Source organism: Lissotriton helveticus, chromosome 8 (assembly GCF_964261635.1).
Source record: "Lissotriton helveticus chromosome 8, aLisHel1.1, whole genome shotgun sequence".
Taxonomy (NCBI): domain Eukaryota; kingdom Metazoa; phylum Chordata; class Amphibia; order Caudata; family Salamandridae; genus Lissotriton; species Lissotriton helveticus.
Window position 1 is genome coordinate 1,157,018,509 of NC_136069.1, and position 26,174 is coordinate 1,157,044,682.

Here is a 26,174-nt window from a genome sequence, read left to right on the forward strand (position 1 = left end):
TTCTGAAAATGCCTCAGAAGTCAAAGGCAAATTCACATCTAATCAACTTGAATGACGTATTAAGTGACATGGGCTGCTAGGTTTTTAGGAACTCAGTCAACAAGACACTACACAGTGCTAATGTTGCTAATTGGGGGTGTAAATGAGAAGTTATTGAATGAGAAGGTAACAGTACCTTTACTACTATAATTACAGAACCTATTTAGGATAGGATTGCAGCATCAATGCCTTTTAAGACTTAATGCACTTCAAATGTCAGACGGCCTTGTCAGGTATTGTCAGTAGGCCTGGGCAGAGTTTGCAGAGTTCTGTGTAAGTGACCGGAAAACTCTGCCACTCTACACGGAGTTCTGCAAGCATCAGAGTGCGTTAGGTCATTCCATTCGTGCTGATTTTTAGCGCCGCTTCTTTCTGTCGCTCGAGTAGATGTTCTACTCAAGCAGCAGCTTCCTCTATGTGAACATAAGGTTTTTCAATGCTAGAGATTGTGACCATCCGCGACCATACATGTTGAGAAATCTCGCTGGGAGGTGATCTAGCATTGGATTTTCCTCGCTCAAGCTTGCCAAATTAACATTGGAAAGTGAGGAAAAAACTACGCTCCACGAACGGAACTCCGCATGCTCCACGGAGTGCAGAAAGCTCAGTAAACTCCGCTCACAGAATGGAGTTCGCAGTCCAACCCTAATTGTCAGTCCCTTCATCCAATCCCACATTCTTGTATTCAAATAATGTGTTCATAGGTTTCCTTCAGAAAATCAGAGGGCCTTCTATGAAGCTCCTAAATCCCTGCCAAATTAATAGAGTTCATATTTACTCCTTAGCACTCACTATGCACTTAAAATCAGATTGGCTGCCTTTTCACAGCTTTATGAGGATGTTTCCAGTTTGTTCCTGTAAAATCTGTATTTGGACATGAACTTGTGACATAGTGCACCCTTCTGCTCCAAAAATGTCCTCTTTCCACAGGAAGTGGATATTGGATTACATAATGTAGGAGAGTAGGATCTGCTTACTATGGTTACCCCCACTTTTTGCTGTGTTTCACTGATTTCTCGATTTTGTCTGGCTGGGGCCCTGTTAACCAGGACCCCGGCCGAGCTGCTTCCTCTCTAAACTGATTGCATGTACATTAGGTACACTCCAAATTGGTTACTGGGTTACCTTTGTGAGTCCCTAGTATATGGTACCTTAGGTACCAATGGCATAGGTACCCCAGAGGCCTACCAGGGGCTGAAGCATGTATTATGCCACCCCTGGGAAGCCCTACAAAAATGACACCACACTTCTGCTACTGCAGCCTGGGTAAGGTGGTGCTTGCACCCCTTACTTAGATATAGTATACCTATATCTACCTTTCAAAACAGACACATATAAACCTATAAGTCACTCCTTTGGCAGGCCTTGACAATCCTGGAAGCAGAGTGCTTGGTTTTGTGTGAGAGGGTGCCCTAGCATGAGCTGAGCCCGTTTGTAGCTTTCGGAATCCCTTCCTTACAGCTGTTCTGTGATACAGCCATACCATATACTCTTAAGTGCATTATAACCTCGCGGTTAAAGCCAACTTTGGAAAGGCTGCATCAAAACATGTTGTGTTTGGTGTCTAACACTTTGGAATACTAAATGTCAAATCAAGCGCACACAACAATTTCAGTGATATGGGTAATCAAGATAAAAAGTTCTCCAAGGATAAGATCACACACTAGTGTTCATTTTCATTCTTGTTTTAATTAGTGTATGGATGTTTCTCCTGTTCAGAGGAGATCCATATAGAAAGAAACCAGCCGACACGTGTTTCGTCAGTAAGGGTGTTAACCCAATGACTCTTCAGGGCTGGAAGTAATACAAAGGACAGTGTGGGAATGTTATCTGAAATGAACACATTCAAGGGGTGAAGAATAAATGAAAGAAAGAAAGAAACCAGTGTTGGTGGAAACCAGAAAAAGGAAGTTGTGTGAAACAACAATAGTAGTGACTGGCACTTCTAAAAAGAACACCTAACGTGGAATCAAATACAGAAGTGACCTAACCAAGTGATGTGTGTTTAAAATCGAAAGGACCGAAATGCGAATTCTGGGAACAGAAAACAATGCGAGAGCGCAGAAACAAAAAACAATAGCCTAAGTAAGAAGCCTGGGTAAAGGCAGTTGCTCCGGGCCGAGTACCTGTAAGAAAAAACAAAAAAGCATGGACTAAAAATATAGTTCACAGGACTGAAATATGCATGGGTGCGGTGAACTGAAACCAGTGCCGTGATCTATAAATGTCAATAAACAAATATGAGATTATTGCACAACGACCCTGTTACTCATGACCTGCCACCTAGGGAAAAGAAGTCACAATTGTACCGTACTTGGTTAAAGGTGCACATGAATCTGTACACAAGAAAATGCACTTCTATAGAAAAATATGCAGATACAAAATTATCCTCACAAGTACACTTATATAAAGGCTGTGCAGAAATGACATATCCCCGTTGGTAGAAATTCAAATCGTTATTAGCTCTTAACGCCGTCAACTATAACATGTCTGCAATGTACAGGTCCAAGAAAATCACACTCTAATTTATCATAAATCAAGGTGCACATGAGTCTGTAACCACAAAGTTAGACGTATAAGTATGCTATGCAGATTCAATGATATTCTTCACGAGTAAAAGACTCGCGCTCAAATCTCTAAGCAACAACCATAATCTCATTATCAGAGAAGCAGACAAGGGGGTAAATGTAGTGGTCATGGATAAAATTGATTATCACAATGAAATCCTCTCTCAATTAACTGACACCAGCTGTTACTCAACTCTCGACTACAACCCTATGGGTCCTCTCACCATTCTTATCAACAAACACGTCTCTGAATGGCACATGCAAGGACTAATTAATGAAGAAGAATACTTATACATGAAGGTAATAAGACCCACCTATCCTTGGTTATACACTCTGCCTAAAATTCATAGAGCAGGTGCATTCCCCCCGGAAGGCCCATTGTATCAGGCATCGGAGGGCCAACAGAAAAACTTTCACAATATGTTGATGTGTTTCTAAACCCAATGGTCAGCAATTTACCATCTTACATACAAGATACCAAACACATCCTTGGCATCCTGACTGACATGGAGTGGCAACCAGATTTGATCATGGCTACCCTAGATGTAGTTTCACTGTACACCTCAATTAATCCCAGCATGGGATTAACAGCAGTAAACAAATTTCTGAGGAATAGACTGATCACTCTATGGGAACACACCAAAATGCTCATGACCATGATGAACATCATACTGACGAACAACTATTTTCTGTATGACAAACAGTGGTACAGGCAAACCAAGGGAGTAGCTATGAGGTCCAAATTCTCCCCATCCTTTGCTAACCTCTACATGGGATCACTGGAAGCTGAATTCATCTGGGGCAACAAAGGCCAGCCCTGGGTCGACTACATAGTATACTGGGGCAGGTATATTGACGACTGCCTACTGATCTGGTGTGGGACACAAGAAAAGCTAGAAGATTTCTGTGAATATCTGAACAACAACGACATGGAGATGAAATTCACAAGTCACATTAGCACCACAAACGTCACCTTTCTAGATGTCGAACTATACATCAGAAACAATGCCCTACAAAGCCGCCTTTACCGAAAAGAGACGTCCTGCAATGCGGTTTTACATGCGGGCAGCTCACATCCTCTCCACCAGATCAACACCATCCCATATGGAGAGTTCATACGTGCCAGAAGAAACTGTAGTGACAACATGGAATTTGACCTATGCATACAAGACATGACGAAAAGATTCTCAAAAAGAGGATGCAATGCAGGGATACTACACAGAGCAAAGAACAGAATCAAACGAATCAACAGAGAAGCCACGCTCATCAGTAAAAATACAATAGATACGGCACGTCAACCTGTGAGACTGATCATGGACTACAACGAAATCAGTTCAACAGTAAAAAAGAATATCAATAAACACTGGGGCATCCTATTAGCAGACAGATCTTTGAAGGATTCAATCACCACCAGACCCCAGATTACATATCGACGCGGAAGAAACCTGAGAAACAGACTTTGCCCTACAGTGCCACATGGCACCAAGACCACAACATGGTTAACAAAAAAATCCAAGGGTTTCTACAAATGCGGCTACTGTGGAATGTGCAGATGGGCCAATCATGCCACTAAGACCTTCAATGGCTTCCACAAAGAACAATATACCATCAACACCAACATAAACTGTGATTCCAGATATGTGGTCTACATCATTCAATGCATGTGCCAGAGTATATATGTGGGTAGCACCATCCGACCCCTGAGAGAATGAATCAGAGAACATGCACGGGCCATTCTACAACAAGATGTACGTTATCCAATGGCAATACACATGGCCACCTGTCCCTCTCAAGGAACCACAAAGAATTTCAAGTTTTTTGGTATAGACATAGTAGAAGCGAATGTGAGAGGTGGCAATCGAGAATTAAGACTCAGACGCCAGGAAGCAACCTGGATCATGCGCCTTCACTCTGTGAAGTACGGACAAAACACAGATGATGAGCATCATTTTTTTCTGGGACCATGAACTGTGACACTATAACATACACATGCTTCATAGTTAAATATAAATTGTCCCCTTTTTTTTCAAACAGGCTTCTGAAAATTAGAGATATCACTATATCCATATGTACATCATATCACCATAGGTAATATTTTTCCTTTATTGAACTGTACCCACTCAATTTACTCAGCCTTATTTCACATTTCTTGGCATACACTTCCTGTGCTACCCGTATGTTACCCTTTTGACTAGCACATACCTTGTGCCCCCAATCCCACATTGCCCATTCTTTCCTTTCTCATTACTTGTTCATTCCCAATTTCCTTAGTCCTTTTTGAATTTTGATTAAATAATTAGGCATCACTCCATTTCCAGTTACTCCCTTTTCCCCTTAACAATTATGGTATTTTTCGTTTCCTTCCCATTGCTCCCTGCCTAATGATAAGTGAATGTTTCATGAGCTCAGTCTTTCCTTTATTTTTAACGGGCCATCGCCTCCATGCGGCGATTAGCGTTCTAGTCTTTTCCCCTGACGCGCTGTTTGTTGGTCCATATAAGACCATTCAGCCTCAGGCTAGGGTGTTTCCCATATCCGGCGAATACCCTTCACTTTACCAAAATGGCGTAAACGGTAAGACACTCGGAGCCCTTTTTCGTGCACTCCATTTCCTTCCTGACCACTTTTGTCTTCACTCCTCATTTTTCCTTTCTTTTTCTCTCTCGTGCAGCCGTCCAAACAGTGACAACAGGCATTACTCGCCTTTGTCGAACTACACTTTTGGTCCATTAATTGTGTTTCTTTGTGCAGACCCGTGCACACTTCGATTTTGTAAACCCGAACAGGAGCGGTTTGGAATTATCACCGTTCCCTCGGTGAGTTACATACCCCTGTCACTCTTTGCACTTTTCCTTAATGATGGCATGGCACCCATATACTTGATGCTCTGTCTTCTCTAACTCCTCCCCTTATTTCTCCTTTTTTCCAACAGAGAACACGATCTTCCATACTAGTGCAGGTATTCCCTTATCTTTTTCTTTTCCTTTAAATTTGACATTCTTTCTTTCCGCCCCCTTTTTTCACCTTCCTGTTTACCATTCTTTGATTACTAGCTTATGTGTTTCAACATTACTATACACCTCAAATCCTTTTTCTAGACCAGTTACTGTATGCATTTTACTCGTGAAGACTATTATTGAATCTGCATTTCATACTTATACGTCTAAACTTTGTGGTTACAGACTCATGTGAACCCTGATTTATGACATTTTAGAATGTGATTTTCTTGGACCTGTACATTGCAGGCATGTTCAATTTGTCAGCGTTAAGAGTTAATAACGATTTGAATTTCAACCGACTAGCTTATGTGTCTCAACACTACTGCACATCTCAAACCTTTTTACTAGACTAGTTACTGCATGTATTTTACTCGTGAAGAATATCATTGAATCTGCATAGCATACTTATATGTCTAACTTTGTGGTTACAGACTCATGTGCACCTTGATTTATGATAAATTAGAGTGTGATTTTCTTGGACCTGTACATTGCAGGCATGTTATAGTTGACGGCGTTAAGAGCTAATAACTATTTGAATTTCTACCAACGGGGATATGTAATTTCTGCACAGCCTTTATAGAAGTGTACTTGTGAGGATAATTTTGTATCTGCATATTTTTCTATAGAAGTGCATTTTCTTGTGTACAGATTCATGTGCACCTTTAACCAAGTACGGTACAATTGTGACGGTACAATTGTGACTTCTTTTCCCTAGGTGGCAGGTCATGAGTAACAGGGTCATTGTGCAATAATCTCATATTTGCTTATTGACATTTATAGATCACGGCACTGGTTTCAGTTCACCGCACCCATGCATATTTCGCTCCTGTGCACTATATTTTTAGTCCGTGCTTTTTTGTTTTTTCTTACAGGTACTCGGCCCGGAGCAACTGCCTTTACCCAGGCTTCTTACTTAGGCTATTGTTTTTTGTTTCTGCGCTCACGCATTGTTTTCTGTTCCCAGAATTCGCATTTCGGTCCTTTAGATTTTAAACACGCATCACTTGGTTAGGTCACTTCTGTATTTGATTCCACGTTAGGTGTTCTTTTTAGAAGTGCCAGTCACTACTATTGTTGTTTCACACAACTTCCTTTTTCTGGTTTCCACCAACACTGGTTTCTTTCTTTCTTTCATTTATTCTTCACCCCTTGAATGTGTTCATTTCAGATAACATTCCCACACTGTCCTTTGTATTACTTCCAGCCCTGAAGAGTCATTGGGTTAACACCCTTACTGACGAAACACGTGTCGGCTGGTTTCTTTCTATATGGATCTCCTCTGAACAGGAGAAACATCCATACACTAATTAAAACAAGAATGAAAATGAACACTAGTGTGTGATCTTATCCTTGGAGAACTTTTTATCTTGATTACCCATATCCCTGAAATTGTTGTGTGCGCTTGATTTGACATTTTGTTTTGCATAAGGGTTAGCCTTCTCACCCTTTGGTTTCAGAGTTATAGGGTTTTCTCTGAACAAGCAGCACCAAACAACTTTACCCCATCGTTACTACTTTACCACTACATGTTGTGCGCCATCCAAGTCTGAACATTGATAACCCTTCGCGGAATTGTAACTTTGGAATACTACCCCCCCTCCCTGCCAGTCCTGGCGGCAGGGTAGCATTCCACACTTCTAGAGGGAGAAGACATGTACACACTGGTTTAACCGATAAAAGTTAAACAGAACCCCAGCATCACAAAATGGATGTTGCTGCCACAGACACTAGTCTGACCTCCTGCTGCGAAGGGGAGGCCTGGACAGTAGGTTTCCTGTCCACGGAGGTGTAACCACCTCCCCAGACAGGCTTTAGTGTATTGGGGCAGGGTGGGTGCATTTACTGAATGCTTTTCAGACAGTGCCTGGGGCACACAAGGTATCCCCGTGCATTTCCCAGTTCAAACCGGTTTCTGGGGCACTCAGCCACAGCTCTGGCGTGAAACTGGACAAAGGGGAAGGGGAGTAACCACCCCCTCCCAAGGTCCTCCCATATGTGGGACCTTAGAGTTAGTCCATGCCCTAAACTTAGTATAAGTATAGGAACCCAGTCCCTAGGACTTTAGATTGCCCTGGATGAAACTCTGCAACATATATCTTGGACTTTCGATATTATATTTCGACTAGAAGACTGAAGAAATCTCCCTTGGGGTCAAGGAGTGACCCCCCTGTTGAAACAGGCACCAAAGAAGCATCTTGCCGGTCTGCATTTTCGAGACCCGAAGAATCAGTGACACAGGACATGGACTTTCAGACATCTCCGAGGCCGACACGAGTCCCCAGCGAAGCTGAGACCTGCAGCCATCACGAGAGATGTGGGACCGGATTTGCTAGTGCATCTACTTCCCAAGCTTTCCCGAAGTTGTGCATTGGGATACGTGTAGTGCAAGCCCTGAGCACCTTTTTCACCGAAGCTTGTGGGCCCACACTCCAATAGTGTACCCTGGGCCCGCTTCTTGCATTTCTGCTTGAGGCCCCTTCGCGATCCCTGGTCCGTCAACTGGTGGGTCCCCATGAAGGAATCTCCTTTGTTTCTTGAGCTTTCCTGGTTGCTCCAGACGGGCCCTGACTCCCCTCCAAAATGTGAGTCCCTCAAACTTTGCTGGTCTGCACCGAAGCCAATCTTTCCATTCTGCGTGGGTTGCTGTTGCCAAGGCTTGTTGGGTCCAATCCGGATACCGATACTACAGCACTCGACATTTTACGTGGGACAGCTCGAATCCAGCTCCTGGTTGTCGTCGACACCTCCTGGTCCTCGTAACTTAGGAGTCAAGCTTCACCTACATCAACTAAAATCACCCGATATCGGCTGGCATCTTCTTGTTGCCTCCCTGGTCACTGGCAGTGACCCATACTCTGTCCCCTCTGCTTTCAGGTTCTTCAGATCCGCCCTTGGATCCATCCGGACACTCTTCCTCTGGTAGCCTGCAGCACTTCTTTGCAGCTCTCCATAGGAAATGACAACGAAACCCGACACGAAAAGATACCTATGCACCGGGCTCCCGTGGGTCTTGACTCTCAAAGCGTCCAGTACTGAGGGGGTGTGTTCTTAGTCCACTCCTAAGTATCCTTAATCCTTAGAAATCTAATCACAACTTTCTACATAGAAGTCAATGGTGATTCGCGGCTGTGTTCAGACACTGCACGCGTCCCCCGTGGGACTCCTGCGGCCCTACCTTGGGTGGTTCCTGGTTGCCCCAGCGGTTCTACAGGCCCTAGGCCTTGTCTCTATGCTCCTCGTGGTTCTTATACCACTTTCTTAGTATATGGTTTGTGAGGCACCAAGGGCAAAACGTATACTGTGCTAATTTACTGTGTGGTAATTAAGTAATTGTATTGTACTTTTGCCTCTAGCCTCATAAAGAGACTAGAGGGGTGTGTTTAGAATAAATACATATATTTTATATATATATACCTGGTGTGGTTCTCCTTTCATTTGATCACTCATGAAATTATAGACTGGTAAAACAAGCTGCTTTACATTCCTTCAAGACTAAGCCTGAAGGGGGCTCTCCACAGCTACCACTAGGATAGCTTTCTATAAAGGTTGTCTTTAACCTACCATCAATAAGGGTTGTTTGGACTGGTACAAGGTGCCCACTAAAATAGTGGACAGCATATGCCAGGCAAACTTTTCACATTTGGTGTGCAGCATGTGTGATTCCAGCTTGCATTGTTTTACCAGATAATCTTGAGTATTGATCATTTGAAAAACCACTAAAGGTAACAAAGGTACATATAATACACGCTTAAAATACAGTAAGTTCTACTGAACTTAGAGTTGTGTGTCAAGGGCTTAGCACACCCTTTCTACAACTCAAGAGAGGTTTAGTAGGTAAACAAATAATGTAGGTAGTGCATACACCACACCTCACTAGTCATGTCTTTTAGAGCAGGACATAGTGCGTCTCTGCCAGATGTCAGTCAAGTACAGACATCTAAATATGACACAATCCCTTTCCAAGAGTTAAGGGCTCTGGGTGCCATGAGAAAATTAAAGACAGGACAGAATCCCACTATGCAACGCCTCATAGAGGCATTAAGCTTGAAGACTTTAGGCAGGCTACAGAGCCTGTAAGGGTAGGCAGTGGGGTGGGTACAGCAGAGGAGAAGAATCCCAGTGGGAAACCCCACCAGGACTCGGACTCTGATGCTGACCATGCAGGTGACAATGACCAAGACCTGGTGAACCTACCTCCCCCTCAGATGAGGAAGGCCAAAGTGGCCCTCTCTTTGTCCCCCCAGGAAGAGTTGGTGGTGTGCCCAGAAGATCCAAATCACCTTCAGTGGAATCTGATCATTCTGGTACATCTATAGGGTCCTCGTTCTCTGCTCATAGGAGGGGTACCTCCCTGGAGCAGAGAGAGCATCAGGTGAGAATGAAAGAAGCTCAGCTGAGGATAAGGAGACATCAGGTAGCCTTATAAAAGGAGACCCTAGAGCTTGAAAGAGCATGAAAAAGGATGGGACTAGAGCCCCATGGTGGCAGCAACTTCCCTAGTGGTAGGGATAGGTCTTATGATCAAAGAAACCTTAACAAGATTGTCCCTCCCTATCAGAATGGGGATGACATCCACAAAAGGATAACTGCACTGGAGAGGGCCTGCAAAGTACAGAAGGTACTCCAGGAGCAGTGGGTAGCAATCTGCAGACAAAGGTAGAGATAAGCTCCTCACTGTCAGAGAAGAAGATGCTGATGATTACAAGGTTGTTGGACTTGGCCCTTTTTGCAGGGTCATCCCTGAACTTTTTGCCTTCCTCCTCTATTTTTTCTGACCTGCTGTTGGCTGTTTTATGACTCTGGGCACTTTACCACTGCTGATCAGTGCTAAAGTGCATATGCTCTCCCTATTATAAATTGATGTATGAATTAGTATTTTCATTATTGGCTGATTTGGTTTACTGGACAGACACTAGTACAGTGCACTGAGTGTGCTCCGGGCTTGTAAACCAAATGCTGCTAGTGGGCTTGCAGCACTGGTTGTGCCACCCACAGAAGCAGCCTGTAAAAGTGTGTCTAAGGCTTGCCATTGCAGGGCCTGAGTGCAGTCTGGTACTGCCATGTTGACTGGGCAAGTGCATCCACTTGCCAGTCCCTAAACCTTCCCTTTTCTTCATATCAGACACCCCTATGGTATGCCTAAGGGCAGGATGCGTTGTAAATATAAGATAGGATATGCCCTGGTGTGTGTGGCATGTCCTAATAGTGAATTATAGGGAATTACAGCCATTTTCGTTTTTCACTATTGCAAGGCTACCTGTTCTCCATAGGCCAGAATGGAGAGTTAGATTATTACATCTTATAATTCTAACTGACCCAGGGAACATGGTAGAAATTCGAGTTTAGTATGCCTGAACTCAGAATGGTAAAATACATCTTTTAGTGAAGTTGATTTTAACATTCTGTGTTTGAAAATACCACTTTTAGAAAGTAGGTATTTTCTTGTCTAACTATCCAGGCCTGCCTCTGCTAGTTTGTGTATTCCTTGTCTGGAGTTTAAGTGACAGGGCTGGGGTATTCCAGGAGACAGAATGAGTCAGCCCAGTGGTGAATAGAGAGATCTGCATCTAGATGGGTGGGAGGAGTTGCACCTGGGACCTGAACAGGACTGTGCCTGCCCCCCACAGTGCTGGCTCCACCCCCTGTGGTGCGTCTGATGTCTCCGCCCTGCACTGTGAAAGGAGAGAAGGAATCATGTCAACACAGTGCTCCAGGGCTGTGTCTTTCCTCCACAATGCTGGCTCCACCTCCTGTGGGGCGTCTGATGTGTCTGCCCTGCACTGTGAAAGGAAAGAAGGAGTCATGTAAACAGAGTGCTCCAGAACTGCTTTGCTGCTGCTGCCGTCACATCTCTGAACAAGGGGGTCGCCGCAGTAGCTTTCGTATTGCACCGCATAGAGAGAAGTGTCTCACAACGAGGAAGAAGCGTGTCACCGTCGCTGCTGCTGCCGTCGCATCGTGTATGTCGCGGTTGTAGCTGTCGTATTGTACCACATCAAGAAAAGCTCCTCGCATCCACGGAGAAGCACGCCGCCTTCAGAGCTGCTGCTGTCGCATCTTGGATGTTGCCGATGTAGTTGTTGCATTGTGCAGAAGCCTCTCGCAACGTCGGAGAAGAGTGTCACAGCCGAGGCTGTTGCCGTCGCAACGCTGAACAAGGGTGTCGCCGCTGCAGTTGACACATCGAACCGAGACTTCTTGCATCATCGGAGAAGCGTGCCGCATCTGGAAGATATTCAAGTCTTTATTTCTTTGCACCAGAACTTTGACGGATTTCCATCGCTGCAACACTGTTTGTTGTGGAAGCGTCCCTCATCGAAAGGTACATTGACTTAAAGTGTTGCATTTTAAGAACTGAACAGAACTAAGCTAAAACTACCATTTTAAGTATAGTATTGTGGATTTTTGTCATTTGTGGTCTTGTGTTAAGTCTATATAAAGAATACTTATTTTTAAAATACAACTGTGTGGTGTCCATCTGTAGTGTTGTCACTGGGTTACTGTATGTGGTCATAAATGCTTTACACACTGCCTCTGAGATAAGCCTGTCTGCTCGTGCCAAGCTGCCAAAAAGGTGAGCAGGGGTTATTATAGGAGTGTACCCCCTTACCCTGACTAGAGGCAAGGGTCCCTATTTGTCACAAGTACATGCTGTGCCAACTAGAGACCCCCAAATCTAACATTGTTAGCAGCAGTGGGATTCTGGACTTGCATTTGTGATTCAGGTACAGTGATTGGTGAACACTACTAGTGAGTGCAGACCAAACACAACCACATACGTTTTGTTTGGTTTTATGGTATCCTCCTGAAGGTATTTTTGATACTATGGCTCTGGTTAGTTGTTGCAAAATGGAACTCGACTTCTGGCACATGTTTGTCTACACAATGAAGGAGCTATGTGTGTTTTGCAAGGAAAGGGGGCTGCCTGTGAAGAGAAGGTCCAGGGAGGATCTAGAGACATCCTTATTTCAGTATGAGTTACCCGGCTGGACGGCAACACTACCAGTTGAGTCTGAGAAGGAGGAATTCCCTGAAAGTGAGGGGGAAACAGAAAAAGATAGCTGGGTTCTGGATTATGAGCAGAGGATGAGAGAAATTAATGAAGAACTGAGAGAGATTGATGAGGTCCAGAGGGCCTTAGCCTGAGGAGAAGAACCTTGGCCGCTCAGAAAGTAAGCTTTGCTGAGTTGGAGGTGGAGTCCAGCTCAGATGGTGGCAGCAAAATTGAGTTATCTAGTGCTGAGGGAGCAGTACATACACCCAGAGATGTGGCACCTGACTTGAAGGAGGGGGTTAACATACATCAGGAGGTTCAAGGACATGAGGTAGCTCCAGTAGTGCGCAGCGTCCCTGAGGAGAATGGAGAAACTGGCACAGGGGTTCATGGTCCTAGTGGTGGGAGGGACACTCTACTGATTCTAGATGAGAGGTGCAGGGAGAGGGGTTCCCCCATGGTTGAAGTCCTGGTATGTGAGTGTGAAGATCGCCCAGAAGAGTGTGGGTTGAATTACAGAGAAATTCAGATACTGTCTTGCCAATCTCAGGAGAGTGATGTGGAGTATGTGTGCGAGGTACTGGATGGTGAGGTGAAGGATAGTTTGGTTAACCCCTGTAGGGGGCTGTGTGATCCAATTGTGGGAGAGCATATTGTAAGTCCTAGTTTTCCAGAGCTATGCCAACACCTATTGGAAAGTGAGTTCTCTGACCCGAGGGAACTCACATTGGAGGCAGACTTTTTGGTGGATTCCAGAGGGTCTGGAGAGGCATTGGGGAGTGACCCTGTGTAGAGTGGCTCAGGTGTCTTCCTACCCAGAGTGGTGGAAGTGGTGCAGAGTAGCCAAGCTAGGTCCGGTTGTATTTGGAGGGGTGTAGGGTCTCACGTCCTGTCTCAGTGGAGAAGGAGTGAGTGTGGGACTGCGTTTCCCAAGGTGCCCAAAACCCAGTCTCAGGGCCTGGATGGTTCTTTAAGGGAACACCAGGTAGGGAGCCTAGGCTGTCCTGATGGGTTGCCCTATGAAGTGGATCCCCTAGTGTCTGATGAACTAGGAGTGTCTGTAAGCAGGCCTCCATCAGTTCTGGTGTCTGGCAGTGCCGCTGCTAAGTGGAGGGTGCAGAAGTTCAGACTGAGGAGTGAGAGGGGGGGAAGAGTCCCCAGTGGACAAACCAGTGGGTCAGGTGCCAGCCAGAAGGGCTGAGTCACCAAGGAATGACCATGGTGACACCACTTCTGTCCAGGGGGATCTTCATGCACTGTCAGAGGGACAGGAGTCAGGAGATCTGCCCCAGGCAGACTGTCACACAACACATGAGTGTTGTGTTTCTCCCTCGGGGAGGGTATGTACACTCCCCAGGAAGTCCTGGTTTGCCAGGCAAGTGTTGAACCGCATGGGTTGGTCCCTGGGTTGGAAGCCAGGTTCAGGTGGTGTCTGACCTGGAGGAAGGGGCAACTGTAATCGGGAGGAACACACAACGCGAAAGGGGTAGTCGTTTATAGAACAGGCGGCGGCAAACACAAAAGATTAGAGTGAAAAACGGCGAGTATAAGATGGATCGTACATAATTTCTTACAGAAATTGGAAGTTGTGAATTTGAAGCCGTAGAATCATATTGCACGCCCTGCCTGACATACACAGATGCGGATACGACTTTTCCAACTTATGGCCTCATAGAGGAGTAAAGATACTGGAGACGTTTAATTTCCAGATAGAAGGTTATAGATTGAAACAAAGTTAAGCCCTGAGGAAGCCGATGGGTTAACAGTAACCTCGGCGAACGCGTTGGCATGGGATTGGAGTTGGAAACACATTAAATAAGAAGAAACTTCACAAGAGCCTTGTTGATTTTTTTTGTGCTTTGAGGAAATGAGAAAACTGTTAATGTTTTGATAAGTGGTGTGCTACAATTTCTATGATCTTCAAGTATGCCTATTCTTTGAAGTACCACTCCAGGTGGGAGGGTACAGCACTCTGGAAGGGGGTACAGAGGGAGGTAGTCCTCGCCTCTGACTCCGGTTCAACTAGAGGGTTTAGACCCTAGGTTGGAGGGCCAGGTTCAGGGTGTCCCCCTGACCTAGAAGCCCAGTTACAGGATAGAACCCCTGAAATGGTGGGCGAACAGTGCAGGACGCCTGCTACAGGCACCCTGATAATTCTGGAAGGGGTACCACGCTAGGTGGGAGGGTACAGAACCCCAAGGAGGAGAACCAGGTATGGGAGAGCCCACCCCAGTCTCTTGTCGAGCCACCGGGTACAGGCCTGGGGCTGGTGGGTCAGTGTCAGGATGTCATACCTGACCTGACAGGAGGGAGAGATGATAAAGGGTGCCAAGCACCTGGGGCTATTGCCCCCGCTCTCTGACGCCACAGAGGTTTGAGAGCCCTGAGAGGCATAAGGCCTGGGTCTCATCCCTGACTACTGTCAGTGGCCACTGTGACTTGCTGTCTGTCTGTTGGGACACACATGTGAGCAAGTTAAGGTTAGATGCTGCACAGGTGGTGTCCACAGGTGAGGAGAAGGGTTCCACATGGGTTAGCTTGATGGACCCTGAGAGTATGGACAGAGGAATTAAAATGGGTTCAGATTGGCGTAGAAATGGAATATGCCCCTGCTGTTGCGGGCCAGGTCCATGTTCTATCGCCGAAAGCAGGGAAGCCCATCAAGGTAGCGATTGGTCTACCCTGCGTTTTGGCTGGAAGGGGGTTGTGTTGGACTTGGCCCTTTTTGCAGGGTCATCCCTGAACTTTTTGCCTTCCTCCTCTATTTTTTCTGACCTGTTGTTGGCTGTTTTATGACTCTGGGCACTTTACCACAGCATATGCTCTCCCTAATATAAATTGATGTATGGATTAGTAATTCCATGATTAGCTGATTTGGTTTACTGGTCAGACCCTAGTACAGTGCACTGAGTGTGCCCAGGGCTTGTAAACCAAATGCTGCTAGTAGGCTTGCAGCACTGGTTGTGCAGCCACAGAAGCAGCCTGTAAAAGTGTGTCTAAGGCCAGCCATTGCAGGGCCTGTGTGCAATCTGGTACTACCATGCTGACTGGGCAAGTGCACCCACTTTTCAGTCCCTAAACCTTCCCTTTTCTTCATATCAGACACCCCTATGGTAGGCCGAAGGGCAGGGTGCATTGTAAATATAAGATAGGACATGCCCTGGTGTGTGTGGTATGAGCCTGATCAGGTTGAGTTCTTGGGGACAGGGGACCTTCCAGGACAGACCTGACTCAGGAGCAGCTGAGCTGTCCTTCTCTTGAACCCCTCAGACAGCAAGCTGCTGCTGAGGCTGCTGGGAATGCTAGTGACACCCATAAGATTTATTGGGATGATGGACTCCTGAACTCAGAGAGTAGAGACCCCAAGCCTGGTACAGCCAGGAGGTTGGTTATACCTCTAAAGTTCAGGGGCTTCCTACTGATACTAGCCCATGGCATTCCCTTAGCAGGATACCTGGGCCAGAACAAGACTTGGGACAGAATTGTCCCTCACTTTCACTGTCCCCACATGTCTGAAAACACAAAGGAGTTGTGTTGCTCCTGTGTAACCTGTCAAGCCAGTGGTAAGGCAGGTGGCACTACAAATGCCCCCTGATACCACTACCTGTGGTGGGGGTTCCCTTTGAAAGAGTGGGGATTGACATTGTTGGACGAATGGATCCTCAGACAGCATCTGGGCACAGGTTTATCCTACTGGAGGTGGACCATGCCACTAGGTACCCAGAAGCTATTCCCCTTAGGACCACTACAGCACCTGTTGTGGCAAGAGCACTCTTGAAAGTGTTTTCAAGAGTGGGGTTTCCTAATGAGGTAGTATCTGACAGAAGTGTAAATGTTATGTCTAGCTACTAGACTGCAATGTGGAAGGAATGTGGAGTGAACTACAAATTCACCACACCCTATCATCCACAGTGCAATGGTTTAGTTGAAAGATTCAACAAAACCTTAAAGGGTATGATTAAAGGTCTCCCAGAAAAGCTCAGGCGGAGATGGGATATCCTGCTACCCTGCCTTTTGTTTGCATACAGGGAGGTTCCTCAGAAGGGGGTTGTCTACAGCCATTTGAACTTCTGTTTGGACACCCTGTCAGAGGACCATTATGTCTGGTGAAGGAGGGATGGGAGTTACCTCTCAAACCCCCTAAATAGGATATTGTGGACTATGTACTTGGTCTCCGCTCCAGGATGGCTGAGTACAGGAAAAAGGCAACTAAAAACCTTGAGGCTAGCCAGGAATTACAGAAAGCCTGGCATGACCAAAAGGCTGTACTGACTGTTTACCAGCCAGGACAGAAAGTGTGGGTGTTGGAGCCTGTGGCCCCAGCAGCTCTCCAAGATAAGTGGATTGGACCCCACACTATTGTTGAACAGAAGGGAGAGGTTACCTATTTGGTAGATCTTGGAACTCCCAGAAGCCCCCATAGGGTGCTTCATATCAACAGATTGAAACCATATGTTGACAGGGCAGACATGGGCCTGCTCATGGCTACTGATAAAGGACAGGAGGAAGAGAGTGACCCTCTCCCAGACCTGCTCTCTCAGGTTCTACAACAGTTCAAACATATGTTTTCACTGACTCCAAGTCAGACTAACTGGTGCACTCATAAAGTGGACACTGGGGACAGTCTGCCTATTAAAAGTAAGATTTACAGGCAACCTGATCATGTCAGGGACTGTATCATGACAGAAGTCCAGAAAATGTTGGTACTGGGAGATATTGAACCCTCAGATAGCCCTTGGGCTAGTCCGGTGGTCTTGGTACCAACACCTCACACCCAGGGTGGGAAGAGAGAGATGATGTTGTGTGTTGACTACAGAGGGCTCAATGCAGTCACTAGGACTGATGCCCATCCAATTCCAAAAGCAGATGAGCTTATAGACACATTGGCCTCAGACAAGTTTCTCATCACATTTGAACTAGCAGCTCGCTACTGGCAGATCAGACTTGCTGATGATGCAAAGCCAAAAACAGCATTCTCAACCCCTAGTGGACATTATCAATTTGTGGTAATGCCCTTTGGTCTGAAGAATGCACCTGCCACTTTTCAAAGGTTGGTGAATACAGTCCTCACAGGCCTAGAAGACTACTGTACAGCTTATATTGATGATATTGCTGTCTTTAGCTCCGCCTGGGATGATCACCTGGTCCACCTGAGAAATGTTTTGGAGGCCCTGCAAAAAGCAGGCCTAACTATCAAGGCTACTAAGTGCCAGATAGGGCAGAGTCAGGCTGTGAACCTGGGCCACCTTGTAGGTGGAGGCCAGGTTCAACCATTGCAGAGCAAAATCCAGACCATCATGGACTGGGTTGCTCTCACTACCCAGACTCAGGTCAGAGATTTCTTGGGCCTGACTGGGTACTATAGAATAATTGTCAAGGGGTATAGATCCATTGTGACACCCCTGAATGACTTTACTTCTAAAAGAATGCCTAAGAAAGTTCAGTGGACAGCCAGCTGTCAAAAGGCATTTGATGACCTGAAGCATGACATGTGCACTGCGCCAGTTCTGCAAAGTCCTAACTACTCCAAAGAATTCATTGTCCAAACAGATGCATCTGAGTTGGGGGTAGGGACTGTGCTGTCACAATTGAATGATGAAGGTCAGGACCAGCCAGTAGCTTTTATTAGCAGAAGGCTGACCCCTAGAGAGAAACGTTGGTCAGCTATTGAGAGGGAGGCCTTTGATGTGGGTTGGGCTCTGAAGAAGCTGAGGCCATACTTGTTTGGCACTCACTTCACTGTTCACACTGACCATAAGCCCCTCCTATGGCTAAAACAGATGAAGGGTGAAAACCCCAAACTTTTAAGGTGGTCCATTTCTCTATAGGGGATGGACTATACAGTGGAACATAGACCTGGGAGTAACCATGCCAATGCAGATGAACTCTCCAGATATTTCCACTTGGAACATGAAGACTCAACTGGTCAAGGTTAGTTTAATGGCCCTGCGTTTGGGGGGGTTGTGTAGGAGAGTAGCATCTGATTACTATGGTTACCCCCACTTTTTGCTGTGTTTCACTGATTTATCGACTTTAGTCTGGCTGGGACCCTGCTAACCAGGACCCCAGCCTACCTCCTTCCTCTCTAAACTGATTGCATGTACATTAGGTACACTCCAAATTGGTTACTGGGTTACCTTTGTGAGTCCCTAGTATATGGTACCTTAGGTACCAAGGGCATAGGTACCCCAGAGGCCTACCAGGGGCTGAACCATGTATTATGCCACTCCTGGGAAGACTTCTAAAAGGACACCACAGGTCTGCTACTGCAGCCTGGGTAAGGTGGTGCTTGCACCCCTTACTTAGATATAGTATACCTATATCTACCTATACACATAGACACATATAAACCTATAAGTCACTCCTATGGCAGGCCTTGGCAATCCTGGATGCAGAGTGCTTGGTTTTGTGTGAGAGGGTGCCCTAGCATGAGCTGATCCCCTTTGCAGCTTTCGGAATCCCTTCCTTATAGCTGTTCTGTGATACAGCCATGCCATATACTCTTAAGTGCATTATAACCTCGCGGTTAATGCTGACTTTGGAATAGCTGCATCAAAACATGTTGTGTTTGGTGTCAAACACTTTGAAATACTACCACCTCCCCGCCAGTCCTGGCGGCGGGGGTAGCATTCCACCATTCTAGAGGTAGAATACATGTACACACTGGTCTAACCGGTAAAAGTTAAACAGAACACCAGCATCACAAAATGACCTCCTACTGCTGGACGAAACTCCGGCAGGGAAGGCCTGGACAATAGGTTTCCTGTCCAGGGAGGTGTAACCACCTCCCCAGACAGGCTTTAGGGCTAGATGTAGGTAATCTGATTTTACCGATTCTTAAATACCGAATTTTACCGATTCGGTATTCAAAAATCGGTAAATGAGATGTAGGGAAAAAATCGGTATTTTTTACCGAATCGGTAAAATTCGGTATCGGACAATCGGAAATTACCGAATCGGTATTTACCGAATCGGTATTTACCGAATCGGTATTCCCAATGCATTCCTATGGGCCTTTTGGCCCATAGGAATGCATTGGGAATACCGATTCGGTAAATACCGAATCGGACAGCAAGCAAAAGTGAAACTTAACACAACAGCCAATCAGGTGCAACCACCCTCCCCCTTGGCAGTTGGAGCAGAGAGACTGGGATCAGCAGCAGACAGAGTTTGTGCTCTTTTCAAATTAAAACATGGCAAGCAGCAAGGACACAGAGCAGGCTGAAAGGAAATGAAAGCTCAAATTCAGCAGCATGGAGCTACAGGTCCTTGTTGAGGAGGTGGTTAAGGTTCACCACAGACATTTTGGTAAGCAGTCCCTTACTGTGCCAGAATCAGCAAAAAGGAAGATTTGGCTGGAAATCCTGGAGAAAGTAAATGCTGTGGGAGTGACCACCAGAGTCACTGAAGATTTAAAAAAGAGGTTCTATGACCTAAGGAGCCTCACAAAAAAGAAATTGGCTGACCACCACAAACAGGCCTCCCAAACAGGTGGTGGAAAGAACACTGCACCCCCCCTCACCGACCTGGAGGAGATGGTAGCCACAACCCTGGAGCCTGAGAGTGTCCATGGACTGGGAGAAGTGGACAGTTCGGTGAAAGCTGCATCAAAAAAAGGTAAGATGCATGCACAGCAATCCCCCTCACACCCTCATCCATCCCTCACCCCTTGCAGCTAAGTTACCCCAGTCCCAGGGTGTCTGTGCCAAACTGTAGCAATGCATCATGGTACACGTAGTCAGTTAATGAAAGAGCATGTCACACAGCACTGTAACCACCAAGTTATTCAACTGAATGCATACATAATGAAGGGCAGGCAGCATGTACTAAGTGCAATTACATATGTTTAATTGTAGTGGCTGTGAGACATTTGCACCTAGCTGATATGTGCTCATATGTCCACAGGTCACACATCCAGAAGGCAGTCTGAGGAGGCAGAAGGCACGGCATCGAGAGGGATGACAGTCATGAGCCAGGTCCCAGTGCATCACAGGACACAGGTGTTCCAAATGGGTAAAGGCACCTTCCCAAGAACCTGACGTCAGTGAGGAAATGCAGGCCTCCCCAATACCAACACAGTCCCCACTATTGCTTTCATCACCTGAAATGCCAGCATCCCTGGAGGTAGAAGCACCTGCTGCACACCCTAGCAGGAGGCATGTTGTTTCCCCACTGCTGGAAATGGATACAGCTGCTGGTGAAATGGTGGGTGAAGAGTCACACAACTTGGCTAGAGCTGCCATCCCTGTCACACTGCAGCCCAGCACAGAGCCTGTACCAAGTACCACTAGATGGCGCACAGTACAAGGAAGGAGTGTAGGTGCACGTGGGGAGGGGTCCAGTGTCTTCCAAGGCCTGGAGGGATCCATGGTCAGGATTCAGAGGATGCAGGGCAAGGCCATCATGGCCTGTCAAAGACAAATGCGAAACCTCAACATTAACATGCAGGAAATTGGCAAGGGCATCAGGGAGCTGGTGGAAGTGAACAAGAGCATGGCAACAGGCATACAGGAACTGTGCACAAAACTGGACTCTGAAATTACTTCAAGGCGCAGGGAGAAGCAGCGTGCAGAGAGAACAGAGAAATCTATACACCGCCTGGCAACAGCCACATCCCTGCTATGCAGACGTAGCATGAATAGTCAGGAAGTCCTGACTCATAACAGCAATCAGCTCACAAGGGGCATAGCCGGAATGACCGGTGCGTTGGAGGCTCTACTCAATGCCCAGAGTGCACAAACTGCTGCCATTGACGTGCCGGACACTGAAGGTAGCACCAGTAGGAGCAGCACAGCAAGCCCCCATGTCGGAGAGACAAGGAAGAGCAGCAGGCGACAGGGTGAGGCTACAGGCCAAACGCCCAGTGAACAGGTTGAGCCACAAACACCTGCTAGTGCAAAGCGTGGCCGTAAATGAACAGTTGATAATATGGCCTACTGCCTTTGGACATTCTAATCATAGTTCAAAAAGTTAAAGTTGCACATTTGTGCCATTTAAACCTGCCTAGTGACAATATACAACTATGGTGGGTGGATTCAACACCTGTGTGTGTGTGTTTGCTCACTGTGAGCATTGCTGTGAAATGCTTACTGTTGCACTTTTGTTCTTTAACATACCTGGAAATATACTAAATTAAACAAAAGCTTGTGCTTTCAATATAAGTTTCAGTGTCATCACTCACTCAGAAATAGTTGTGTGTTATTTCCTCACGTCTGTATCTGCCATCACTTGGTGTTGACACTCCAGCAGGTTGTGTTTCAGGCACAGCAATGGCGTCATCGTGATCCTCATAGTCTGACAACTCCACCTCAGTCCCCCTCTTCACAGCAAGATTGCGCAACATGGCACAGGCAGCAATGATCTTACAGCAGGTGATGGGGGTATACTGCCTTGCACCTCCGCTCTTGTGCAAGCATCTGAACCTGCTTTTCCAGATGCCAAATGTTCTCTCAACAACATTGCGTGTGCTCTTGTGTGCCCGGTTATATCTCCTTTGGCTGGGTGTTGAGGGGTTGAGGTAGGGGGTGAGTATGAAGGAGCGGAGGGCATATGCACTGTCTCCTAAAAGAAAATGGGTATGATTTAATCACATGCATACTTGTACTGCTTACTGCAATAGGTGTTATAGGGGTCGCACACTGTGTCTTACCTAGGAGGTATCCTTCACCAAATTCACCTGCAGTCAGCCGTGCATAGATGCCACTGTTCTGAAATATATACGAGTCATGGGTACTCCAAGGGAATTTTGCCACAAGGTTAGTAATGGTGAACTTTGCATTGCAGATCACCTGCACATTGATGGTGTGGGTGGACTTCCTATTCCTGTAGATATATTCTGTGGCAGCAGGGGGACAAATGGGAATGTGCGTGCCATCAATGCAGCCAATGATATGGGGGAAACGTGCCATCTGGTAGAAGTCTGATTTTGTTTGGACCAGTTCAGCATGGGTTGCAGGAAATGATATGTAATGCTCCATCCTCTGTAACATTGTGTCAAGGAATTTGTGGAAACCTTGACAGGCTGCTCTGGGTCACCCCACCTACCGCAGCAACCACACTCTGGTAGCTCCCAGAGGCAAGCAGGTGTAGGCTGCACAGCACCTGCACATGGGGAGGAATAGCATGTGCCCTTGGGGTAGTGTGCTCCAACAGTGGGTGGAGGTCCCTGATGAGGTCAGTGATGGTGTCTGTGGCCAACCTGTACCTGTGGAGTATCTCTGCCTCTGTGAGCATGAACAGGGTTATCCTCTGTTTGTAGACCTGCTCCTCTCTCTGCCATTCCCTCTCCCCTTCCTCCTGTAGCCTTAGCCGTCTTGCAATGACATAAAATGCCGCCATTGTGCAAGAAGAATTGCATTTTGGGTCCATTTTTATAGGTTGCAGCTGTTTACCACCTGATTCCAATCCATGGTAAATACCGACTCTTAAATACCGAATTTCAAGCAAATTCGGTATTTCAGAGCTTCCCTACATCTCAATATCCATTTTTACCACTTCTTATTTACCGATTCGGTATTTTACCGATTCGGTAAATTCGCCGATTCGGTAAATATTACCGATTCGGTAAATTTACCGATTCGCAAACCTTTGCAATTCGGTAAATATTACTGATTCGGTAAATTTACCGATTCGCAAACCTTTGCGATTCGGTAAATTTACCGATTCGGTAATTTCCGATTCGGTATTTTACCGATTCGGTAAATTTACCGATTCGGATGATTTTCGGTCTCCTACATGCCGAAAGCTAAATACCGGTCGGTAACGGCCAAAAATACCGATTTTCGGCCGTTACCGACCGGTAAAGGCCTTCCTACATCTGGCCCTTAGTGTATTGGGGCAAGGTGGGTGCATTCACTGAAAGCTTTTCAGACAGTGCCTGGGGCACACAAGGTGTCCCCGTGCATTTCCCAGTTCAAACCGGTTACTGGGGCACTCATCCCCAGCTCTGGCGCGAAACTGGACAAAGGGGAAGGGGTGTAACCTCCCCCTCTTCAGGTCCTCCCATAGGTGGGACCTTAGAGTTAGTCCATCCCCTAAACTTAGTATAAATATAGGAACCCAGTCCCAAGGACTTTAGGTTACCCTGGACGAAACTCTGCAACAAATATCTTGGACCTTCGACATTCTATTTTGACTAAAAGACTGAAGAAATCTCCCTTGGGGTCAAGGAGTGACCCCCTGTTCAAACAGGCACCAAAGAAGCATCTTGCCGGTCTGCATTTTCGAGGCTCCCACTGGATCCTGAAGAATCTATGACACAAGACATAGACTTCCAGACATCTCCAAGGCCGACATGAGTCCCCAGCAAAGCTGAGACCTGTAGCCATCACGAGAGACGTGGGACCGGAACTCCTGGACATCCAGCACATTTGCTAGTGCATCAACTTCCCGAACTTTCCCAAAGGTATGCATTGGGCTATGTGTAGTACAAGCCCTGAGCACCTTTTGCACCAAAGCGTGTGGGCCTACACTCCTCGAGTGTTCTGTGGGCCCGCTTCCTACATTTCTGCTCGAGGCCCCTTCGCGATAATTGGTCAGTCGACTGGTGGGTCCCCATGAAGAAATCTCCTTTGCTTCTTGGGCTTTCCTGGTTGCTCCAGGCGTGCCCTGACTCCCCTCCAAAGGGTGAGTCCCTCAGACCTTGCTGGTCTGCACCGAAGCCAATCTTTCCATTCTGTGTGGGTTGCTGTTGCCAAGGCTTGTTGGGTCCAATCCGGATACCGAAACTGCAGCACTCGACATCTGACGTAGGGCAGCTCGAATCCAGCTCCTGGTTGTCGTCAACGCCTCCTGGTCCTCGTGGCTGATGAGTCAAGCTTCACCTACATCACCCGACATCGGCTGGCATCTTCTTGTTGCCTCTGCTTTCAGGTTCTTCAGATCTTCGATCCACCCTTGGATCCATCCGAACACTCTTCCTCTGGTTGCCTGCAGCACTTCTTTTCAGCTCTCCATAGGAAACGACAACGAAACCCGACAAGAAAAGACACCTATGCACCCGGCTTCCCTGGGTGAGGTAACACAAGTACTTCGGTGCTCCCGTGGGTCTTGACTCTTGAAGTGTCCAGTACGGAAGGGGTTTGTTCCTAGTACATTCCTAAGTGTCCTTAATCCTTAAAAATCTAACCGCAACTTTCTACACAGACGTCATCTGTTTAGACACTGCACGCGTCCCCAGTGGGTCTCCTGCATCCCTACCTTGGGTGGTTCCTGGTTTCCCCAGCGGTTCTATAGGCCCTAGGCCTTGTCTCTATGCTCCTCGTGGTTCTTATACCACTTTCTTAGTATATGGTTTGTGAGGCCCCTAGGGCAAAACATATACTGTGCTAATTTACTGTGTGCTAATTAAGTAATTGTATTGTACTTTTGCCTCTAGCCTCATAAAGAGACTAGGGGGGGTGTTTAGAATAAATACATATATTTTTTATATATACCTGATGTGGTTCTCCTTTAATTTGATCACTCATGAGATTATAGACTGGCAAAACAAGCTACTTTACATTCCTTCAAGATTTGGCCTTAAGGTTGCTCTCCACAGCTACCACTAGGATAACTTCTATAAAGGTTGTCTTTAACCTACCATCAATAAGGGTCGTTTGGACTGGTGCAAGGTGCCCACTAGAATAGTGGACAGCGTATGCCAGGCCAACTTCTCACACATAACGTCCCAGGTGTTTTTCTGCTAAAGCCTACATGGTTGTTGCTTTCATAAGTTTAATCTCCTGTTTTTATGACTTGAAAAATAATAACATATTTGCCAATATGTTAAAATCCACCTTTTGAAATCTGCCCACATTTTTTTTAATGAGGAATACCAGAACAAGTCTATAACTCCCATTTCAATTTCCCTAATAGAATGTATTAAGTAAGGAGGCATAATGCATGCACATACCAATGTGATTCCCCACTTTATTTTTACAGGTGCCTTTATCCCAGACAGCCTTCAACTCGCGTCAGCCTCCCCAGATCCTATACAACCCAGGACAGCAGATCCTCACCTATGCTGGATTTTGCCCTTCCGTGTCAACTATCTCTGGCTACACCCCCTATCATTTACCTCTTCAGGTACAGTGCCTGTTTATTTCAATGTCTTCGATGCCTGCCTCCATGAGTCCCAAATGGTTATTTGTCTCTGCCCGATAACTGATCCCCTGCACTTTGAGATGCAATGTTTAGCTTAAAGCATGTACCAAATTATTATGAAATGGGGACCATCTTCGTCATCATCATCAACCAGCTCTACTAGACTGCACAGCTACCCGGAACCCATGATAATCAATACTACTTTCAATGATGCATAGGGCAACATTTTTGTTTCTTGCCCTATCAATGTGACAAAGCCTGAAATAGTATTTGATTATTTCAATTATTTAGTTTTTTATAGTGTGTTTATATGTTGTTTATTGGTAAATTCTCTGCTATTTGGTCTGTTCCTCTAGTCAAACTTTGAGTTTTCCCGGTCTGAGAATCAGGCATGAGATACTAAAATCTGATGTATGTTGTCTTGGTTTTAGGTCTCTTCCATGGGGATGGGTCTGCTTGAGACAGTGGCTGTTGCAGTATCATTGATTATAT

The 26,174-nt window shown here is 46.2% G+C and overlaps 1 protein-coding gene across 1 annotated transcript in view; it reads left to right on the top strand.

Annotated features, from left to right (window-relative positions):
• Positions 1 to 26,174, top strand: part of TMEM255B (transmembrane protein 255B) — a 788,288-nt gene that overhangs the window by 683,082 nt on the left and 79,032 nt on the right. Inside the window, exon 8 of the mRNA XM_078658950.1 lies at positions 25,521 to 25,664. Coding sequence (XP_078515076.1) covers positions 25,521 to 25,664 — 144 coding nt within the window. The remainder of the gene's footprint in view (positions 1 to 25,520; positions 25,665 to 26,174) is intronic.